Source organism: Mycteria americana, chromosome 27 (genome assembly GCF_035582795.1).
Source record: "Mycteria americana isolate JAX WOST 10 ecotype Jacksonville Zoo and Gardens chromosome 27, USCA_MyAme_1.0, whole genome shotgun sequence".
Classification (NCBI taxonomy): Eukaryota; Metazoa; Chordata; class Aves; order Ciconiiformes; family Ciconiidae; genus Mycteria; species Mycteria americana.
This window is the reverse complement of record NC_134391.1, coordinates 1,530,655-1,552,324: the sequence shown is the minus strand read 5'-3', so window position 1 is coordinate 1,552,324 and position 21,670 is coordinate 1,530,655. Positions and strand designations below refer to the sequence as shown.

At 63.8% G+C, this 21,670-nt stretch overlaps 2 protein-coding genes across 2 annotated transcripts in view; both read left to right on the top strand.

The window, feature by feature from the left end:
- The window catches only part of LOC142421184 (uncharacterized), a 118,188-nt gene extending 103,933 nt beyond the window's left edge, over positions 1-14,255 (top strand). The window contains 13 exon segments of the mRNA XM_075525721.1: positions 3,454-3,768; positions 3,843-3,950; positions 4,322-4,438; positions 4,560-4,874; positions 5,799-5,954; positions 6,234-8,987; positions 9,460-9,607; positions 9,821-11,046; positions 11,294-11,412; positions 12,408-12,437; positions 12,680-13,334; positions 13,414-13,739; positions 14,145-14,255. Coding sequence (XP_075381836.1) covers positions 3,454-3,768; positions 3,843-3,950; positions 4,322-4,438; positions 4,560-4,874; positions 5,799-5,954; positions 6,234-8,987; positions 9,460-9,607; positions 9,821-11,046; positions 11,294-11,412; positions 12,408-12,437; positions 12,680-13,334; positions 13,414-13,739; positions 14,145-14,255 — 6,380 coding nt within the window.
- A 5,342-nt stretch (positions 14,256-19,597) lies between these two features.
- LOC142421183 (serine/threonine-protein kinase SBK1-like) lies at positions 19,598-21,447 on the top strand. The gene is made up of 3 exons (XM_075525720.1): positions 19,598-19,769; positions 20,010-20,212; positions 20,761-21,447. The coding sequence occupies exons 1-3, from the start codon at positions 19,598-19,600 to the stop codon at positions 21,445-21,447; spliced, it is 1,062 nt and encodes a 353-aa protein (XP_075381835.1).
- Positions 21,448-21,670: the final 223 nt, after the last annotated feature.

Sequence of the window (21,670 nt, the reverse complement as noted above, 5' to 3'; positions counted from 1 at the left end):
ACATATGCATGTCTATGCATGTGTTCCTGCGTGCGTATGTGTGTGCACAAGTGTGTACGTGTGTGCATCAGTGTGTATGCATGTGTGCATGTGCACACGTGTGTGTGTGCAAGTGTGTGCATGTGTATGTGTGCATGTGTGTGTGCGCCTGCACATGTGTGTGCATGCGTGCACAGTTGTACATCTGTGCGCGCATGTGTGCACGTGTGTGCAAGCGCGCATATGTGTGTGTGCACATGACTGCATGTGTGTGCACCTCTGTGCATGTGTGCATTAACGTGTGTGCAAGTGTACGTGTGTGTGCAAATGAGCGTGCACATACGTGTGCCCATCTCTGTGCATGTGTGAGTGTGCAACAGCTGTGTGTGCCCTGTGCCCGTGTGCTGCTGTTGCAGGAGGCCCTGTGCCCACGTGTGTCGGTGGGAGGCCACGTGCTCATGCGTGTCAGGATGGCGGGAGGCCACGTGCCCACGCGTGTCAGTGGGAGGCCACGTGCTCATGCGTGTCGGGGCGGCGGGAGGCCACGTGCATACGCGTGGGAGCCGCACGTGTGTCCCCTGGGCGCTGCATGCTCTGGCGTTAACCCCCACCTGCCCTGGCCCAAGCCCCCTGGGTTGGGGGGGACACAACAAGGGGGACACCCTGGTCCCCTCTGTTCCCCAGCCTGGGGTGTCCCAGGGCCCCTCCTGCCCCCCAGCCCAGCCCCCCGGCCCCTGGACGGCCAGCTGGACAGACGGACGGACGGACTGAGTCATCCTTGGCCCAGCAGCCCCGTCTCGTCCTCCCCGCCCGCCGGCCGTCCCCATCGCCACCACCGCCCGCCATGGCCCTCGCCCTCCTGCTCCTGGGTGAGCCCGGCGGCACCGCCTGCGCTGCACGAGCACTGGCACTGCATGAGCACTGGCACTGCACTGGCACTGCGCTGCACGGGGCTGGTGTGCGTGTGGCACGGGTATGGTGTGGGTGCTGGGAGGGGGGTTGAATACAGCACCGGGCACTGCACAGGCACTGGCACTGCACTGGCACTGGCACTGGCACTGCATGGGCACTGCACAGGGTTGGGGGGTGTGTGTGGCACGGGTATGGTGCGGGTGCTGGGAGGGGGGTTGAATGCAGCACTGGTCACTGCACAGGCACTGGCACTGCACTGGCGCAGGCACTGCATGGGCACTGCACAGGTTTGGTGTGCATATGGCACAGCTATAGCATGGGTATGGTGTGGGTGCTGGGAGGGGAGGTTGAATACGGCACTGGGCACTGCACTGGCACTGCACTGTATGGGCACAGTGCTGGACATGGCACTAGCACTGCATGGGCACTGCAGTGGGCACTGCACGGGAGGGTGTGGGCACTGTCCTGGGCACGCCACGGGACCGGGCGCGCTGCACTGGGTGCTGGAAGGGCACTGCTGGCGGGGGGGCACTGCAAAGGGGCTGGACACTGCAGGGACACTGCAGGGGGCACATGGCACGGCACTGGGCACTGCAGGGGGTACTGGGCACTGCATGGGGCGCTGCACCCAGTTAGGGCTGTGGGACACTGTGGAGGGGGGGGCAGGCTCTGGGCACCATGGGTGGTGCTGGGCACTGGGAAGGGCGTTGGGTGCTGTGGGTTGTGCTGGGCACCGGGCAGGGTGTGGGACACTGGGCACTGGGAAGGGCACTGGGTGCTGTGGGTTGTGCTGGGCACCGGGCAGGGTGTGGGACAGTGGGCACTGGGAAGGGTACTGGGTGCTGTGGGTTGTGCTGGGCACTGGGCACTGGGAAGGGCAGTGGGAATTGCACTGGGCACTGTGGGCCATGCTGGGCACTGGGCGCCGTGCTGGCAACTGGGCTGTGCGGGATACTGGGAAGGCTGTGAGGCACTGGGCAGGGCACTGGATGTTCTGGGCTGTCCTGGGCACTGGTCACTGGGAGGGGAACTGGGTAGGGTGGGCTGTGATGGGCAGTGGGCATGGGTGGCACTGGGGACTGGGCACTGGGAAGGTCACTGGGCACTGGGAAGGGCATTGGGCACTAGTCGCTGGGAACTGGGAAGGGCACTGGGCATGGGGCAGAGGTCACGGGTCCCTGGGCAGGGCACTGGGCACTGGGCACTGGGCTTGGGGAGGGCACTGGGAAGGGCACTGGTCACAATATGGGGCACTGGTCATGAGGAACTGTGAAGGGCACTGTGCATGGGGCACTGGGGACTGGGAACTGGGAAGGACAGTAGGCACTGGTCGATGATGGTCATGGGGCACTGGGAAGAGCACTGGGCATGAGACACTAGGCACTGGGCACTGCAGGAGGGCACTGGGAATGGGACAGGGAGCACTGGGCAGGGCACTGGGCACTGGTCATGGGCACTGGGAAGGGCACTGGGCACTGGCCATGGGGCACTGGGTACTGGTCACAGGGAACTGGGAAGGGCACTGGGCACAGGGCACTGGGCTCTGGGCACTGGGCACTGGTCCCTGCTGCTGGGTGCCCCAGGGCCCCCCGGCAAGCCTGGGACGGGGTGGGGTGCCTGGACGCCGGGGTCCCCTCACTCATCCTCTCCATTCGATCTCCAGTGGGGCTGCTGGGACCCCGCAGCACAGGTACTGGGGGAGCAGGGGGGGGGAGGTGGGGCAGCGGGGGGGGCCTGGCCCAGTGGCTCCCAGTGAGTCCCAGTGAGGGGGAGCTCCCAGGGGGTCCCAGTGTGTGCAAAGGATCCCAGTGGGTTCCAGCAGGTCCCAGTGTGTGCAGAGGATCCCAGTGAATCCCAGTGGGTCCCAGCATATGCAAAGGATCCCATTGGGTCCCAGTTTGTGCAAAGGCTCCCAACAGGTCCCAGTGCAGGCAGGGCTCTTAGTGGGTCCCAGCAGGTCCCAGTGCATGCAAAGGATCCCAGTGAGTCCCAGTTTGTGCAAAGGATCTCAGTGGGTCCCAATGTGTGCAGGGGTCCCAGCAGGTGCCAGTAGGTCCCAGCAGGTCCTGGTGTGGGCAGGGGTCCCAGTGGGTCCCAGCAGGTCCCAGTGTGTGTCCATCCTAGTGGGTCCCAGTGGGTCCCAGTTTGTGCAAAGGATCCCAATGGGTCCCATTGTGGGTGGGGGTCCCTGGGACATGTAAGGGTCCCAGTGCGTCTCGGCAGGGCCCTGTGTGTGCAAAGGATCCCAGTGAGTCCCAGTAGGTTCCAGTTTGTTCAGAGGACCCCAGTAGGTCCTAGTGTGTGCAAAGGATCCCAGTGGGTCCCAATGTGTGTAGGGGTCCCAGCAGGTTCCAGCAGGTCCCAGTGTGTGCTGGGCTCCCAGTAGGTCCCAAATGTGTGCAAAGGAGCCCAGTGGGTCCCAGTGGATCCCAGTGGGTGCAGGGGTCCCAGCAGGTCCCAGTGTGTGCAGGGCTACCAGTGGGTCCCAGGGGGTCCCAGTGGGTCCCAGTGGGTGTTGGCAGGTGCCGTTGGCCCCAGTGCCTGAGTGCGGGCTGTCCCCAGGGCCATTCCCGGTGCGGCTGGCCGGGGGCCCCGGGCGCTGTGCTGGGCGGGTGGAGGTGCAGCACGGTGGGCACTGGGGTACCGTCTGCGACGATGACTGGGGGCTGCCGGACGCGGCGGTGGTCTGCAGGCAGCTGGGCTGTGGGACCGCCCTGGCCGCCCCATCGGGAGCCTGGTTTGGAGAGGGTTCCGGTCCCATCTGGCTCAATGGGTTGCGGTGCCGGGGCACTGAGGAGCGCCTGGCCCTGTGCCGGCACCGGGGTTGGCGTCCCCACATCTGCGCCCACGAAGAGGATGCCAGCGCTGTCTGCTCAGGTGGGCTGCGACGGGTGGGTTGGCAAGCGGGGGGCCAAGCTGGGGACCCCTCGCCTGACTGCTGCTCCCCACAGCTCACCGCTTCCAGCCCCTCGGCACCACCGAACCCCCCTGGACCCCCACGCCGCTGCCCACCGTCACCCAGCCACCCGTTACAGCGTGCAGGGGTGCAGCGTGCACAGGTACGGTTTGCACAGGTAGAGCATGCACAGCAATAATGTGTGCAAGTATGGCAAGCACAGGTTACAGCACACATGGTACAGCGTGCAAGGGTATGCTGTGCACAGGCAGAGCATGCATAGATATAGCGTGTGCAAGTACAGTGTGCACAGGTTACAGCATGCACAGCTACGGCGTGCACAGGTACAGCATGCAAAGCTATGGTTGGGTACAGTGTGCACAGGTACGGTGTGCAGGGGCATGGCATGCACAGGCATGGCATGCACAGCTATGGTGTGCACAGGTACGGTGTGCACAGGCAAGGTGTGCACAGGCACAGCATGCACAGGTACGGTATGCATGGGTACGGTGTGCATGGGCATGGTGTGTACAGGTGCAGTGTTCACAGGCTTGGTGTGCACAGGCTTGGTGTGCACAGGCATGACATGCACAGGTACAGTGTGCACAGGTGTGCGCACGGGCAAGGTGTGCACGGGCACAGCATGCACAGGTAGGGTGTGCACGGGCATGGCATGCACAAGGAGGGTGTGCACAGGCATGGTGTGCACAGGTACCCCCCACTCATGGGTCCCAGGGGCCCGCGCCAGCGCGGACCCCAGCCTCTCTCCCAGGGCGTCCCACCGTGCGGCTGGTGGGGGCCACGGGGCGCTGTGCTGGCCGGCTGGAGATCTTCCACGACGGGCACTGGGGTACTGTCTGTGACGACCTGTGGGGACTGCCGGACGCGGCAGTGGTCTGCCGGCAGCTGGGCTGTGGGGCTGCTCTCGACGCACCCCGGGCAGCTTTTTTTGGTGAGGGCAGTGGGCCCATCTGGCTGGACGATGTGCGGTGCCAAGGGAACGAGTCATCCCTGCTGGGGTGCCCGGCTTCCCCCTGGGGTGTCACCAACTGCCAGCACCGGGAGGATGCCGCCGTTGTCTGTGCAGGTACCAGCGATGTGGGGGGCTGGGGGCCATGCCTCCACAGGGGTGATGCAGTGGGTGAACAGTCCACATACCTGTGCACTGGTCCTGGGGCAGTGAGTGGGCACGGGGACACTGCGGCTGAATTGCAAACCCCGTGGGTGCGCGGTCTGCAGGGTGCACCGTGGCCGTGCTGCAAGCGGCAACAGTGAGGGTGCAGTGCATGTGCAGTGTGTGCGTGGGCAGGGCGCAGTGTGTGGGTGCAGTGCATGCGTGTGCAGGGTGCACTGTGTGTGTGCAGTGCATACGTGGGCAGGGTGCAGCGTACGTGTGCAGTGCATGGGGACGCTGAGTCTGTGCAGTGCATGTGTGGGCAGGGCACAGTGCATGTGTGCAGTGCACAGGGCCACGGAGTTTGTGCAGTGTGTGTGTGGGCAGGGTGCAGTGCATGCGTGGGCAGGGCACAGCACATGTGTGCAGTTCACGGCAACACTGAATCTGAGCAGTGTGTGCATTTTCAGGGTGCAGTGCGTGTGTGCAGTGCATGGATGGGCAGGGTGCAGTGCGTGTGTGCAGGGCATTGGGGACACAGAGTCTGCACAGTCCGTGAGTGGGCAAGGTGCAGTGCTTGTGCACAGTGCATGCATGGGCAGGGCGTGGTGCGTGTGTGCAGTGCACGGGGACGCTTAGTCTGTGCAGTGCATGTGTGGGCAGGGCGTAGTGCGTGTGTGCTCTCTGTGCATGGGCAAGGCGCAGTGTGCGTGTGCGGTGCGCAGGGACGCCGAGTCTGTGCACTGTGTGCACATGCAGTGCTTGCATGTGCGCAGTGTGTGCGTGGGCAGGGCTCAGTGTGTGTGTGCGGTGTGCACGTGGGCAGGGCGCAGCGTGTGTGCAGTGCATGTGCAGTGTGCATGCTGCAGGGCTCATGCTGGTCTCCTCTGCTTGCAGATGAGCTGGCCACATTGGATGTCCACCCTGCAGAGCCCACTCCCCCTCAGCCGCGGATGAAGCCGGCCCGGGTGCCCCCCTCCACACGGCCCCGCATCCCTGGCTCTCCCTGGAGCACCACAGCGAGCCAGCCTGCCGCAAGGACACCCCGCAAGGGTAGGAGGAGCAGGGATGGGGGTCCCTCTCCCCCTGTGCAAGGTCCCAGGGAGCCAGTGGGTGGCCGGTCGCAACATGGGACCCCATGTTTTGCCGCCCTGGCCTGGCTGTGGGGCTGGGGGCTGGAGCAGATTTGGGGGCATGGGCCCCCCCCATGCACCTCCCCTGCCTGCTGGGGTCACTCCCCATGTTCCAGGCACCCTGTCCCCAAGGGATGCCCCTGCCTCTGGCCCTGGGTGCCCCCCAGAGCTGGGCTGAGGAATCCTCTCTTTGCTGCAGGGCAAGGGGACCTGCTGTCACCCACGGTGACCTCTCCGCCGACCAGCAGCACCCAGCACCCTGTAGGACAGGGTCTGGCCAGCACCACCCCTGGCACCCAGCACCCCACACAATGGGATGCAACTGGTGCCACCCCCGGCACCCAGCGCCCTGCAGGACAGGGTCGAATCAGCGCCACCCAAGCCAAGGCGGGGCGAGATCCCATTCGTAACATCGGGATCACCCGACTCAAAGCAGAACAGGATCTGTCCAGCATCATCCAGAGCACCAAGCCCAAGGCAGGACGGGATCCAGCTGGTGCCACCAGGTCTAAAGTGGGACGGGATCCGGTTGGTACCACCAGGTCCAAGGCAGGATGGGATCCAGCTGGCACCAACAGGTCCAAGGCAGAATGGCATCCAGCTGGCACCAACAGGTCCAAGGAAGGACGGTATCCAGTGGGAACCAACAGGTCCAAAGCAGGATGGCATCCAGCTGGCACCAACAGGTCCAAGGAAGGATGGGATCCAGCTGGCACCAACAGGTCCAAGGAAGGACGGTATCCAGTGGGAACCAACAGGTCCAAGGAAGGATGGGATGCAGCTGGCACCAACAGGTCCAAGGCAGGACGGTATCCAGTGGAAACCAACAGGTCCAAAGCAGGATGGCATCCAGCTGGCACCAACAGGTCCAAAGCAGGATGGCATCCAGCTGGCACCAACAGGTCCAAGGCAGGATGGCATCCAGCTGGCACCAACAGGACCAAGGCAGGATGGACTCCAGCTGGCACCAACAGGTCCAAGGTAGGATGGCATCCAGCTGGCACCAACAGGACCAAGGCAGGATGGACTCCAGCTGGCACCAACAGGTCCAAGGTAGGATGGCATCCAGCTGGCACCAACAGGACCAAGGCAGGATGGACTCCAGCTGGCACCAACAGGTCCAAGGTAGGATGGCATCCAGTTGGTACCATCCGCATCACCCAGCCCAAAGCAGAGCGGGATCCAAGCAGTACTGTACGGATCACCCAGCCTAAAGCTGGACAGATTCTGACCGGTGCCAACCAGACCTCCAGGAAACCATCAGGACGGGGTTTGGTTGGGACCATGAAAGGTACCAAGTCCAAGGCAGGGAGGGATCCAGTTGGTGCCACCCAACCGCAAACAGGGCAGGATGTGACAGTTGCCATCCAGCTCACCCAACGGCCAGCAGGACAAGATCCCATTGATGCCACTCAAGACAAAGTGAGGCAGAATCTGGTTAGTACCACGCAAGGCACCAGGCCCAAAGCAAGGCAAGACTTGGCCCCCACCATGGTCGTCCCAGCAGGTAATACCGTGTGGAGTAACCAGAACCTGGGAGAACCAGGTCCTGAAGGTACCATGAAGAGCACACCTCCTCCAGCAGAACTGGATGCAGATGGTACCAAATGGACAACACGTTCTTCAGCAGATTTTGGTCTAGGTGATACCCTGAGGAGCACACATCCTGCAACAGAACCAGGGCCTGAAGGTACCATGCAGAGAACACGCCCTCCAACAGAACCAGATCCAGAAGGTAACATGAGGAGCACACATCCTGCAACAGAACCAGGGCCTGAAGGTACCATGCAGAGAACACGCCCTCCAACAGAACCAGATCCAGAAGGTAACATGAGTAGTACACATCCTTCAGTGGAAGTGGACCCAGGTGGTACCACATGGAGCACAGGTCCTGCAGCAGAACCAGATCCAGAAGGTAACATGAGTAGTACACATCCTTCAGTGGAAGTGGACCCAGGTGGTACCACATGGAGCACAGGTCCTGCAGCAGAACCAGATCCAGAAGGTAACATGAGTAGTACACATCCTTCAGTGGAAGTGGACCCAGGTGGTACCACATGGAGCACAGGTCCTGCAGCAGAACAACGTCCAGAAGGTACCATGAGGAGCACACGTCCTCCAGTGGAACTAGTTCCAGGTGGTACCATATGGAGCACACATTCTCCAGTGGAACAGGATTCAGATGGTATCACGTGGAGCACACATCCTGCAGCAGAACCAGGTCCAGAAGGTACCATGAGGAGCACACATCTTGCAGCAGAACCAGGTCCAGAAGGTACCATGAGGAGCACACGTCCTCCAGTGGAACTAGTTCCAGGTGGTACCATATGGAGCACACGTTCTCCAGTGGAACAGGATTCAGATGGTACCACATGGAGCACACATCCTGCAGCAGAACCAGGTCTAGAAGGTACCATGAATAGCACACGTCTTGCAGAAGAACCAGGTCCTGAAGATAACGTGAGGAGCACACGTCCTCCAGCAGAACTGGATCCAGATGGTACCACATGGAGCACACATCCTCCAGCAGAACCAGATCCTGAATGTGTCATGACAAGCACACATATTGCAGGAGAAACAGATCCAGAAGGTATCATGACGAGCACACGTCCTTCAGCAGAACCAGGTCCAGAAGGTAGCATGCAAAGCACACGTCCTGCAGAAGAACCAGGTCCTGAAGGTACCATGAGGAGCTCTCATCCTCCAGCAGAACCAGGTCCAGATGGTACGATGCAGAGCGCACATTCTTCAGCAGAAAGGGGTCTGGATGATGATACCATGCGGAGTGCACATCCCACAGCAGAACCTGGTCCCAGTGGTGCCACACCATACACACATCCTTCAGCAGAACTGGGTGCAGATGGTACCACATGGAGCACACATCTTGGAGCCGAACCTGGTCCAGAAGCTACCATGAGGAGCACACGTCCTCCAGCAGGTCTGAATCCAGATGGTACTAAGCAAGGAATTATTTGGAAGAAATTTTCAGGAAAAGAATGAAATGTTGGAGGGCTGGGGTGGGTGGAAAGACAGTAGGGACTATGTGTGGATAGACTGAGAGGGGAAGGGGCGATTGACTGGACAGAAAGGTGGAGGTGGGAAGGACAGCAAGTTAGGAGAAAGGGAAGGTAGATTGATGGATGGATGGAAAGGAAGAACTTGTGGGACACTGGATGCATGGATGGCAAGGAAAGAGGAATGGATGGATGGGTGGGTGGATGGATGGATGGATAGACGGATGGATGGATGGATGGATGGATGGATGGATGGATGGATGGGTGGGTGCGTAGATGGATGGGTGGATGAGTGGATAGGTGGGTGGGTGGATGGATGGATGGGGTTTTCTTCACCCAGCAGGCAGGGCAGGGGGCCTGGAGGCGGTGGTGCAGGGGCCTTGCAGACCTCTGTGTCCCTTCCCTCCCCAGGTGCAGACCCGGACCCAGGCCCTGCTGGGGTCTCTGCTCCCCCCACAGAGCCCCCATCACGCCCTCCATCGCAGAACCCCACCCCGATGCCAACATCCCCTCCTGCCCTTGCAGTCCAACTGGATCCAGGCTCCAGCATCCCCTCCCAGTGCCCCCCAGAGCCCCCCAGCACCCAGAGCCCCCCAGTACCCACCCACTCCCCCAAGGAGACCCCCAGCACCCAGAGCCACCCAGCAGCCACACAGCCCTGCAAGGAGACCCCCAGTGCACAGAGCCCCTCAGCACTCACTCAGGACCCCATGGAGCCCACAAGCACCCATAGCCCCCCAACACACCCCCTGCACCCCATGGAGACCCCCAGCTTCCAGAGACCCCCAGCCCCCACTCAGCACCCCATGGAGACCCTCAGCACCCAGACCCCCCCAGCATCCCCCCAGCACCCCATGGAGACCCCTAGCCCCCAGATACCCCCAGCACCCCCTCAGCACTCCACGGAGACCCTCAGCACCCCGAACTCCCCAGAATCCCCCCAGCACCCCATGGAGATCGTCAGCACGCAGACCCCCCCAGCACCCTCCCAGCACCCTTTGGAGACCCTTAGCACCCACGCCCCCCCAGCACCCCTGCAGGGCCCCATAGACACCCTCATCACCCAGACACCCTCAGCACCCCAGGAGCACCCCATGTCGCTCCTTGGCACCCAGACCCCCCTAGCACCCCCTCAGTACCCCACAGAGACCCTTGTCACCCAGAGCCCCCCAGCTCCCGCCCAGCACCCCTTGGAGACTCTCATCACCCAGACCCCCCCAGCACCCAAGCAGCACCCTATGGAGACTCTCAGCACCCAGACCCCCCTAGCACATCTGCAGCACCTCATGAAGATGCTCATCACCCAGACCTCCCCAGCACTCCCCCAGCACCCCATGGAGCCCCTCAGCACCCAGATCCCCCCAGCACCTCTGCAGCACCCCATGGAGCCCCTTGGAACCCAGACCCCCCCAGTACCCCCCCAGCACCTCAGCACCCAGACACCCCCAGCACCCCCTCAGCCCCCCCTGGAGCCCCTCGGCACCCAGACCCCCCCAGCAACCCTGCAGCACCCCATGGAGACCCTCGGCACCCAGACCCCCCCAGCAACCCCGCAGCACCCCATGGAGACCCTCAGCACCCAGACCCCCCCAGCACTCAAGTGGCACCCTCTGGAGTCCCTTGGCACCCAGACACCCCCAGCACCCTCTCAGCCCCCCCTGAAGCCCCTCAGCACCCAGACCCCCCCAGCACCCCCTCAGCACCCCATGGAGCCCCTCAGCATCCAGACCCCCCCAGCACCCCCTCAGCAGTTCATGGAGCCCCTTGGCACCCAGATCCCCCCAGCACCCCCTCAGCACCTCATAGAGCCCCTCGGCACCCAGACCCCCCCAGCACTCCCGCAGCACCCCACGGAGCCCCTCAGCATCCAGACCCCCCCAGCAACCCCTCAGCTCCCCCCAGAGCCCCTCGGAGGCCTCCCGGAAACCCCGGAGCTTCCCCCCACCCATCCTGCTCGTACCCTGACAGACCCCATGCTCCTTGGGGCCCGGTGTGCAGGTAAGCCTGAGGTGGGGGAGCACAGTGGCAGGGGGGTGTCCTGCCAGCAGACCCCCAACTCCTGAGATGATACCCCCTGGGACCCCAGGGCTCTGGGGCGGCATGGGGGTGGGTGCTGGCAGGATGGGGGGGGGGGAAACAAGGCCCCCTTTGCACCCCAAATTCTGAGGGTTTTTTGGGGGGACACATTTGGGGGGGCTGTCTCTCATGGCTGTGCTTTAGGGGGTCTCTATGTCTCGCCCCACAGGTCCAGCTCCACCAGCAGTGCCACCAGTAGCCCACCCTGCGGCCGGGGAGCAGTGGGGAGGGGAGTCTGGCAGCTGCCCCCCCTGCCCGGCCCCCCAACTGCAGGCCCTGCTGCAGGAGGTGCGGGGGCTGCGGGGGGACCTGCGAGCGCTGACCTTGACCCTCCAGCACCTCCTGGGGGGCTTTTCGGGGACGCCCTCTGCCACCGGCTCTCAGCCATGATGGGGTCATGACCCTTGCAACTGGGTGACTCAGGGGCGCTGCCATGACCCCCAGATGAAATAAAGTGGGGCTGGCTCCCCCAGCCCCCCCCAGTCCTGGAGCACCTTGAGGTTGTGGGGTGGTGGGATGAGGAGCATCTGTTTGGGGGGACACACACACGGGGGACTAGCCTTGGGCTGGTCCCGTGGGGTGCGCGTGGGGTGCCACGGGGTGTCCCAGCAGGGGAGGGTGAGCTGGTGGGGCACAGGCAGTGGAACCCCTTCTTGGGAGGGGGGGGGGGATCCTGATACTGCTCCCCATCCCATGCCCCCATCTCCACCGGCCCTATGGCGCCGGGCTGGCTCCCTCAGCGCTTCCCCATGGCACTTTCACTTCCTCCCCCCTGCTCCTGCCCCCACTGCTCCCCAAAGCCCTCCCTAGGAGGAGCTTTAAAAGGGGGGGGGAGGGTCCTGGGAAAGGGGTCCCAGGCAGCTGCGGCATGGGGGGGCTGGTCGGCCTCGGGCTGTGCCTCGGTGAGGGACTGGGGGTCATTGTGGGGGGGCGGGGCTCTGGGGCAGGGGCTTGGGGGACCCCAGGGCTGGGGGTGCACTTGGGGGGCACAGAGCTGGGGGTGAACTTGGGGTGAACAGATCTGGGGGTGAACTTGGTGGGGCAGAGCTGGGGTTGAAGTTGGGGGCAGAGCTGGGGGTGCATTTGGGGTGTGTGTTGGTGGTTTTACTGGGGTTTGCAGGATGTGGGGTGTCTGTGGGGTGTGTCTTGGGGGTCAGTGGGGTGTCTGGGGCATGGGGTGTCCATGGGGTGTGTGTTGGGGGTCAGTGGGGTGTGGGGGGTGGGGAGTGTCTGTGGGGCAAGGGCTGGGTCCCCACTCCCAGCTGTTCCCTCTCTCCCCTCAGCTCTATGCTGCGTCGTCGTGGCCGGATCTGGTATGTTGGGGGTCCCTTGGGTGTCCCTTGGGTTTCCCCCAGGTGTCCCCTGGTGTCCCTCTGGTGACCCTTGGTGACCCCTGTGTCCCCCTGGTGACACCTGGGGGCCGCAGGGTCAGCAACCATGGGATATGGCAGGCACTGGGGCATAGACCACATGTAGGAGGGCTTGAACTGGGCGGACTGGGTTTGTACTAGGCAGACTGGGCCTGTGCTGGGCAGATTGGGCATGGGTTGGGCAGCCTGGGGCTGTGCTGGGCAGCCTGGGGCTTGTACTGGGCAGACTGGAGCCATGCTGGGCAGACTGGGGCTGCGCTGGGCAGACTGGGCTTGTGCAGACTGGGCTTGTGCTGGGCAGACTGGGGCTGTGCTGGGCAGACTGGGGCTGGGCTGGGCAGACTGGGCAGACTGAGGCTGTGCTGGGCAGACTGGGCGTGGGTTGGGCAGACTGGGCTTGTGCTGGGCAGGCTGGGTCTGGGTTGGGCAGACTGGGCTTGTGCTGGGCAGACTGGGGCTGTGCTGGGCAGACTGGGGCTGTACTGGTCATACTGGTGCCATACACCTTCCCCCCGCCCCCCGCAGCGGTGCCAGCCCGGCTGCAGGGTGGCCACTCACGCTGTGCTGGGCACCTGGAGCTCCTCTTCGCCGGCACCTGGGGCTCTGTCTGCGCCGAGGGCTGGGACCTGGCGGCTGCCCGGGTGCTGTGCCGCCAGCTGGGCTGTGGTCGCCCACGGCTCGTCCCAGCGCCCTGCGGCCCCGTGGCAGCCAGTGCTTCCCTGGTGGTGCTGCAGCAGGTGCAGTGCACCGGGCAGGAGCCGGCCCTGGAGCATTGCATCCTCCAGCCAGGGCGCCCATCCTCCTGCCCCACAGATCGGGTGGCCGCTGTCAAGTGCGAGGGTAAGCGTTTGGCAGGGTGGGGTGGGGGGCCCCCCACCTTAGGTCCCATGGGGCTGCTGTCACCCCGGTGTCCCCGCAGAGCCCTTCCAGCTGCGGTTGGTGGGTGGCCCTGGGCGCTGCGCTGGGCGGTTGGAGGTGAACCACGCCGGGCAGTGGGGCACAGTTTGTGATGATGGCTGGAATGGGACCAACGCGGTGGTGGTTTGCCGAGAGCTGGGCTGCGGGGCGGCAGGGGCAGTCAGTGACCTCCCCCGGGGATGGCCCCGCTTCGGCTCCGGTGCTGGGCGCATCTGGCTGGATGACGTCCGCTGCCGGGGTCAGGAGGGGACGCTGCAGGATTGCACCCACCGTGCCTGGGGACGCCACGACTGCACCCACCAGGAGGATGTCAGCGTGGTCTGCCAGGTCTGGGAACCCCTCTGCTGCTGTGGGACACCTGGGGTGGCCTGGCAGGGCTGGATCAAGCCACGGTCATCCTCTTGTCCTCGCAGGATGCCTGAGCACTGCAGCTCTGCCCCCAGATGGCCCCCGATCTCGACAGTCACCATGTCCCGCTGTGGAGCATCCCTCCTACATCCCTCCCTGGGCAGTCCCTGGCCCCATGGGGGACCCCACACACAACATCCCACAGGAGGCCATGGGTGGCAGCAGGGGGTCCTGCCCCAGCTCCTTGTCCCCCCACCCAGTCATTAAACGTGAAGAACTGAGCATCTGTCTGCACCATGCCTGTTGCCGGGGATGTGGGCACCCAGCCCCACAGGGCACCATGGGATACCTGTGCACAACTGTGGCCATGCTGTGGGGCTACAGTGGGGTGAGTGCATGGGCCTGGCTGTCCCAGGTGTGGCGCTGAGCCAAGCCTGGCCCCCTGCCCACGCTCCCCCCGTGGCCTCTCGACCCTGTTATGAAACAGCTTGTTAGTGCTAATCCTGCAGCCACCTGTCCCGCTCCCAGCACCCTGCCTGCCCGGGGGAGGGGACCTGCCCGCAGCTGTGCCCCATGGTGTGGGGCAGGGGCCAGGCTGGGTCCTGCTGGGAGGCAGGTGGGGGGGCCAGGGCAGGTGGGGCAGCAAGGCAAGAAGTGGGGCGATGGGGTTTGGAGGGCAGAGGGGCTGGGTGTGGGGCAGTGGGACTTTGGGGTCCAGAGGGGCAGAGCATGGGGGCAATGGGGTCAGGGGAGCAGAGGGGCAGGGACTGGGGCAATGGGACCTACGGGTGCAGAGGGTGTGAGTGCAGTGGGGCCATGGGCTGCAGAGGGGGAGGGTGTGGGGCAATAGGGGCCAGGGCTTGCAGAGGGGCAGGGAGTGGGGAAATAGGGGCCAGAGGGGCAGGGTGTGGGGCACTGGGATCCATGGGCTGCAGAGGGGCAGGGTGTGGGGCAATGGGAGCTATGAGTGCAGAGGGTGTGGGTGCAGTGGGGCTATGGGCTGCAGAGGGGCAGGGTGTGGGGCAGTGGGACACCAAGGGGGCACATCCAACCCCCGCAATGACAGAAGGGGGACAGGGGGATGCGGTCAGGGGCAGCAAGGACGGGGGCAGTGAGCCAGTGGCTTGTGGGGCTCAGCACCAGGCTGTGTCCCTCCCAGCCCTGGGGACGAGGACGGGGACAAGCTGGTGCCACCTGGCCTGGCTGCCCGCTGGCTATTTCGGTGCCCCCGCAGCTGTCCGTCCCTCCGCCCCCGCAGCCCTGCCACCACGCTCCCTCCCACGCTCCTGGGATGCCAGCCAGCAAAGGGCCCCCCCCGGGGGGGGGAATGGACAGGGACAGGGACAGGCGTCCGCATCCTCCGCGTGCCACTGAGGCCGGAGACGTGCCGGTGGGGCTGGACGGCTGGACCCTGGGGATGGTCCTCAGTGGGGCAGGGGGGTCACAGCCCCCTGATTCCTGGCCCATGGTGGGGGCTGGGGGGACAACCCCTGGGAACAGACCCCGCTCCCCAAGGGGGTAATGGGGGGCATGACCTTCCCCACCTCGGCCATCTGCCAAGCGGGTCCCGCTAATGTGCTGTCAAGTATTAATTACCTTCCAGCGGGGCCGGGGTCAGGGCCTGGCGAGCAGATGGGATGGGGGGAAAGAGCAGGTGGGGAGGGAGAGGGAGGGATACGGCCCTGGGAATTGGGGAGAGGGAGGTGGCTGTGGGAAATGGGGGGAGGGAAGGAGATGGTCATGGGAACAGGGGAGAGGGAGGGAGGTGGCCATGGGAAATAGGGAGAGGGTCGAGTATTATTATGGGAAATGGGGAGAGGGAGGTGTATGGTTGTAGGAGCTGGGGAGATGGAGGGGTTATGGTCACGGGAACAGGGGAGAGGGAGGGAGATGATCATGGGAACTGGGGAGAGGGATGGTTATTATTGTGGAAAGTAAGGAGAGGGAGGGGTATGATTGTGGGAAATGGGGAGAGGGAGGGAGATGGTTGTGGGAACCAGGGAGAGGGATGAATATTATTATAGGAAATGAGGGGAGGGAGAGGTACGGCTGTGGAAAGTGGGGAGAGGGAGGGAGGTGGTCCTGAGGGATGGGGGGAGGGAGGGAGATGATTGTGGGAAGTGGGGAGAGGGAAGCGTATGGCCCTGAAAACTCGGAGAGAGGGAGGGATCCAGCTTAGGAACTGGAACTGGGAGGATGCTGGGGCAGGCACAGCCCTGGGGTGCAGGCAGAAGGACGAGCAGGGTGCCCCAACCCTCACGTGCTGTCCTCCCCTCACTCCAACCTGGGGAGATCCCCCAGCACCCCCTGCTCCGTGCACACCTCCCCCCAGGCCGCACCCCCATGGCCGACCGCCGCATTTTGGTGTGGCTGGTACTTCTTTGGCAGGGCACCAGGTGTGTGTGCCGCCAGCTGGGCTCTGCCAGCCCCATCCCAAAATAGACCCCCCAGGAACGCACCCCGCTGAGAGGGGGCCAGATGTGAGTCAGAGCTGGGGGGGGGACTGTGAGGACATGGGGTGGGGGTGGCGTGGCTGGGGCTGGGGACACTGGGGACAGTGGTGGAGGGGGCTTGGTGTGGGGATGGCGTCTCGTGGGGTTGGTGCCAGCCCCATGGGATGATGTCTCAGTCCTGGGGATGGCTGCGGGCCAGCAACCAGGGCTGATGTGTCCCCCCTGTCCCCAAACCATTCTGCCCCACATCTGGGGGTCTGGCACCCACTGCTTGCTCCCAGTCCCTGCCCCATACCCCTGTGGAGCCGTCTGGCTCGTAGGTGGGTGGAGCTAGAGCTATGAGGTGCTGCATGGCTGGGGGACACACAACAAAACAGATCCCTCCCCCATCCTCTCACGGAGGTGGCACCAGAGAGGGGAAACTGAGGCAGGTGGAGGGATGCTCGTGACTTGCTGCATCCTCCCAGGATGCCACCACAGCGTGATGAGGGGTCATAGCCAGGCTGGGGCTGGGACTGCAATGGGATGTGGTGGTAGTGGTGGGGCTGTGACTATGTGGGGGCAGGTGGTGTGTGGTTGTGGTACGGCCAGGGCTGTGCCCTGGTATTGCTAGGCTGCGTCGTGGCATTGCTGGGCTGCGTCGTGGCATTGCTGGGCTGTGTCGTAGCATGGCTGGGCTGTGTCGTGACATGACCAGGCTGTGTTGTGGCATGGCCAGAGCTGTGTCATGGCATTGCTGGGCTGTGTCGTGGCATGACCAGGCTCTGTCATGGCATGGCTGTGTTGTGTTGTGGCATGGCTGGGCTGTGTTGTGGCACGGTCAGGCTGTGTTGTGGCGTGGTCAGGCTGTGTTGCAGCATGACCAAGCTGTGTCGTGGCATTGCTTGGTTGTCGTGGCATTACTGGGCTGTGTCATGGCGTGACCGAGCTGTGTCATGACATTGCTGGGCTGTGTCATGACATGGTTAGGGTTGTGTTGTGGGATGACATTGTGATGGCATTGCATGGGGGACAGACAGACAGGATGGGTTGGGCATGGGGGGACAGACAGGGCATTGCACATGGGGACAGACAGACATCAAGGAGCATGGCTTGGTGAAGCAGAGCAGATTGGTCTGGTGGAGAGGCAGCACTGTGAGGAAGGACAGATGGACAGGATGGAGCATTGCATGGGGGGACAAACAAAGGTGGCATGGGGCAGCTGCCACAGAGGACTACGGACATGGACAGACAGACAGAATGATGCATGGTATGGGGGGATGAACAGAACAGGGTGCACGGGTGGATGGACATACAGCACAGGCAGGGACAGTGAAGATAAGAAGCAAGGCATGTGGGGACAGATGGACCAAGCGCTGTGTGGGATGGATGGACGGATGGACAGACGGATGGACAGACAGTGTGGAGGACAGCTTGCAGGGATGGATGGACAGAGTGTGGTGCTGAGGACAAACCCCCTCTCTGGGTAGACAAGCTGCACAGGGACAGACAGACAGTGCAGAGCAGCACACTGAGGGACAGCCAAGAGGCCTGCACCCTGCTTCCCGACCCTGCGTTGGGTGCACCAAGCCCTCTGGCCTCAGCTCGGCTCAGCCCCCATCCCTAGCTCCATCCTGTCTGTCTGTCCTCCTATGAAATGTCCTGTCTGTCCCTGCCTGCCCAGCTTCATCCTGTCTGTCTCTCTGTCCCTCCATGCAATGCCTCATCTCTACCCCCATGCCCAGTGCTACTCTGTCTGTCTGTCCCCCCATACTGAGCTCCACCCTGTCTGTCCCCCCATGCAATGTCCTGTCTGTACTCCCACCCCCAGCTCCATCCTGTCTGTCCCCCCATCCCCAGCTCCATCCTGTCCATCCGTCTCCCCCATGCAATGTCCTGTCTGTACTCCCGTCCCCAGCTCCATCCTGTCCGTCTGTCCCCCAGTGCAATGCACTGCCTGTCCTGCCTCCTGCCTATCTTTGGCCCTCGGCACGCGTTGGGGCTGACACATGTTCCCTGCGCGCGAGCGGCAGAGATTAGCACGGGCCGGCGGCATGGGAGCGGGCAGGAAAGTCTGAGTCACAGCTCCTGGTGCCGGGGGCAGCCGTGGGGCCGGGGGCACCCAGCAGTGCCCCAGGAGCACCCGACCCTGCTGGGACACACAGCGAGGGACACAGGTGAGGCACGCACTGCTCCTGGGCTGCTCGGCTGTCCCCGTGCAACCCCGAGTGACACTCAACCCTGCCTTCTGCTTCTGGCTTGCTTGCATGGCCCTCTTGGCTCAGCCCCATGGCAGTGGGTGTGTGTGTGTGGGGCACAGGCTGGTTGTCCCAGCCCTGCACACCTGGAGGTGCTGGTGGTGGTGGTGACCTCACTGCGGCTGCGCTGGCACAGGTGGCTGCAGGCGGTGGGATGGGAGAAGGGTCCAAGGTTCTGCTTCAGGGCTGGGGATGGAGGAGCAAAGAGTCATCCCTGACTCCCTGCAATGGGGGGATGTGGGGAGGGACAGAGCCAGCCCTGACCCCTTGCAGTGGGGAGGATGTGGGGTGGAAAGAGGGAGCCCTGACTGCTGCTGTGGGGTGATGTGGGGTGCGATGTGGAGCTTCCTGTCCCTTGTCTGGGAGGTTATAGGGCTCACTGCCTCTCCTCTGGGGTGTGATGTGGGGCCGACACTCCCTCCTACATGGGGACATGGGGGGTCAATGGAGCGAGTGTTCCGGCCCCCCCGGCTCCCATCGGGGGTGCTTGACCCCACTGGACAGGAGCGTTTTGGGGTCCCTATCACCTCTTGGCATGGGGCTGCACCTTCCCACCAGCTGGGACCCCTATGTCTACGCAGTGCCTGGGGGAGAGGGGCAGGGCTTGATCCTGGCCAAGGACACCGTGGGGAGAGCCCCTGGGGTGGGACTGGGCTGAGCTGGGATGTACTGGGCTTGACTGTGCTGGGTTGGGCTGGACTGACTGGGCTAGAATGGGTTGGACTGGACTGGGCTGGAGAAGATTGGACCAGGCTTGTCCGGGCTTCACTAGACTGGGCAGGGATGGACTGGATTGGGCTTGCATGCGTTAGACTGGACTGAATTGAACTGGACTAGACTGGGATGTTTCAGACCGGGTTGGTCTGGGCTCCACTAGGCGTGGCTGGGAAGGACTGTACTGGGCTTGGCTGGGTTGGACTGGACTGACCTGGGCTAGACTGGGATGCTTCAGAGCAGGTTGGTCTGGGCTCCACTAGGCTGAGCTGGGCTAAACTGGACTGGACCGAGCTAGACTGGGCTGCACTGGGCTGTCCTGGCCGGCTGCCCTTGGGCGGTGAGGCTGGTGCTGTCACCGTCTCCCCATACAAGGGCCTGGGAACAGTGGGGCTTTGCAGCAGCACGGGGGGCTTTACTCTCCCCAGGGCCCATGGAGGAGTCAGACGAGGACGGGGAGGACAATGAAGAGTTCCTGGAGCGGCTGATGGCACAGACGGGCCAGGAGGTGCCACAGAGGGAGCTGGAGGAGCACTACGCCGTGCTGGAGGAGCTGGGCAGTGGGACCTACGGCCGTGTGGTGCTGACAGAGCCCCGGGATGGTGGTGAGGGGTGCTGGGGGGATGGGAGATGGGGAGGACGACCCTGGGGAGCGCAACCCTGCTGCTGGCTGGGGAAACCTGCTCCCCAGTTGTGCACAGATGTGCATAGCCCCACTGCTTGCCTGACCCACCTGAGCCAAACCCCAGCTCTGCCCAGACCACCCCATGCCAGCCCCTGTCTCTTCCCTGCCTTGGTGTCCCAGCTGGTGCTGACCCCCCTTCGGCTCCTCCCGTGTTTCCCAGGCTCACCGGTGGTCCTCAAACTGATGCTGAAGGAGCAGACAGAGCGGCGGGCATTCCTGCGGGAGTATTGCATCGCCCTGTGCCTCTCCAGCCATGCTGCCTGCCTGCGTGCCCTGCCCGTTGCCTTCGAGAGCTCCACACACTTCGCCTTCGGGCAGGAGCTTGCTCCCGCCGGGGACCTGTGTGCCCTCCTCAACCCGGGGGTGCGTGCTGCCTTGGGGCTCTGTGGCAGGGGGGCAGGGGTCAGGAGGGGTGGGAGGACGGAGGAGAACATGCCAGAACAGCTTTGCAGTGGGTGCAGTGATGCTGTGTGTGGGGACACCCTTTGCAGTGGGGTCCATGGTCATGCTTTTTGCGGGGACACCCTTTGCAGTGGGTGCAGTGATGCTGTATGTGGGGAGATCCTTTGCAGTGGGATGCAGAGTCATGCTTTCTGTGGGGAGCCCCTTTGCATCAGGTGCAGTGACACTGCATGGGAGGAGACCCTTTCCAGTGGGATGCATGCCCACACTGTGCATGGGGAGAGATCTTTTGCAGTGGGTGCAGTGACACCATGCATGGGAGGAGACACTTTGCAGTGGGGCGCATGCTCGTGCTACATGTGGGGAGACTCTTTGCAGTGCAGGCATGTGGCTACAGGCTGCTGTGGGGCGAGGCACAGCTCAGCGGTGCTGGACAAGGGTCTGGGTGCTGCAGCAACCCCTTCGGGGAGGGGGCCGTGCGGCGGGTGATGGTGCCACCCTGCCTGCAGGAGGGCCTGGCGGAGGAGCTGGTGAAGCGCTGTGCGTCCCAGCTGGCTGAGGCACTGGACTTCATGCACAGCCGGGCCCTGGTGCACCGGGACGTCAAGCTGGACAACGTGCTGCTCTTTGACCGCGAGTGCCGGCGGGTGAAGCTGGGAGACTTCGGGCTCACCCGCGTGCAGGGCTCGGCAGTGGGTGCCATGTCAGGCACCTTGCCCTACGCCCCGCCGGAGCTCTGCCTGCTCCAGGGCTCCGACACGCTGGAGCTGGACTCCAGCCTGGACGTCTGGGCCTTTGCTGTCCTGCTTTTCTGCCTCTGCACTGGCTGCTTCCCATGGGCTGTGGCTGCCAGCTCTGACCCCCAGTTTGAGGACTTCAGTGCCTGGCAGGGCGGCGGGGCGGGGCGGGGGGTGCCTGCGTCCTGGCGAGGCTTCGGCTCTGGGGCGCTGGAGATGCTCCAGCGCTTGCTGACGCTGGACCCTGACCGCCGAAGCCCAGCCATCGAGGTGCAGAAATACCTGTCCCTGCCCTGGGTGATGGCCCCCAGCACCGGGGAGCCAGCACCGAGCAGCTCCCAGTCCCCCCTTACCAATGGCTCAGGGGAGAACCCGGGGGACACCAGGGGATGGGATACTGCTGGTGGGGGAGATGGGGTTCCCATGCCCCCCGCTAACGCCCTGGCCCCATGCCGGTAGCCAGCACCTCCCTCCATCCCGGGGCTTGTATCGTGGTGGGCGCTCCCCAGGGGTCTGGGCTCCCTGTCCGATGCCGAGGCTTGTGGGGCTAGAAATGGGTTGCAAGTGTGGGAAGGAGAAGTGATACCTCGGGCAGCACTTGGAGACCCCAGCCCTGCAACTGGATGCCCAGCACCTTGCAAATCGATGTCACTCGGCAGTGGTGACAACAGTCCACCTGAGC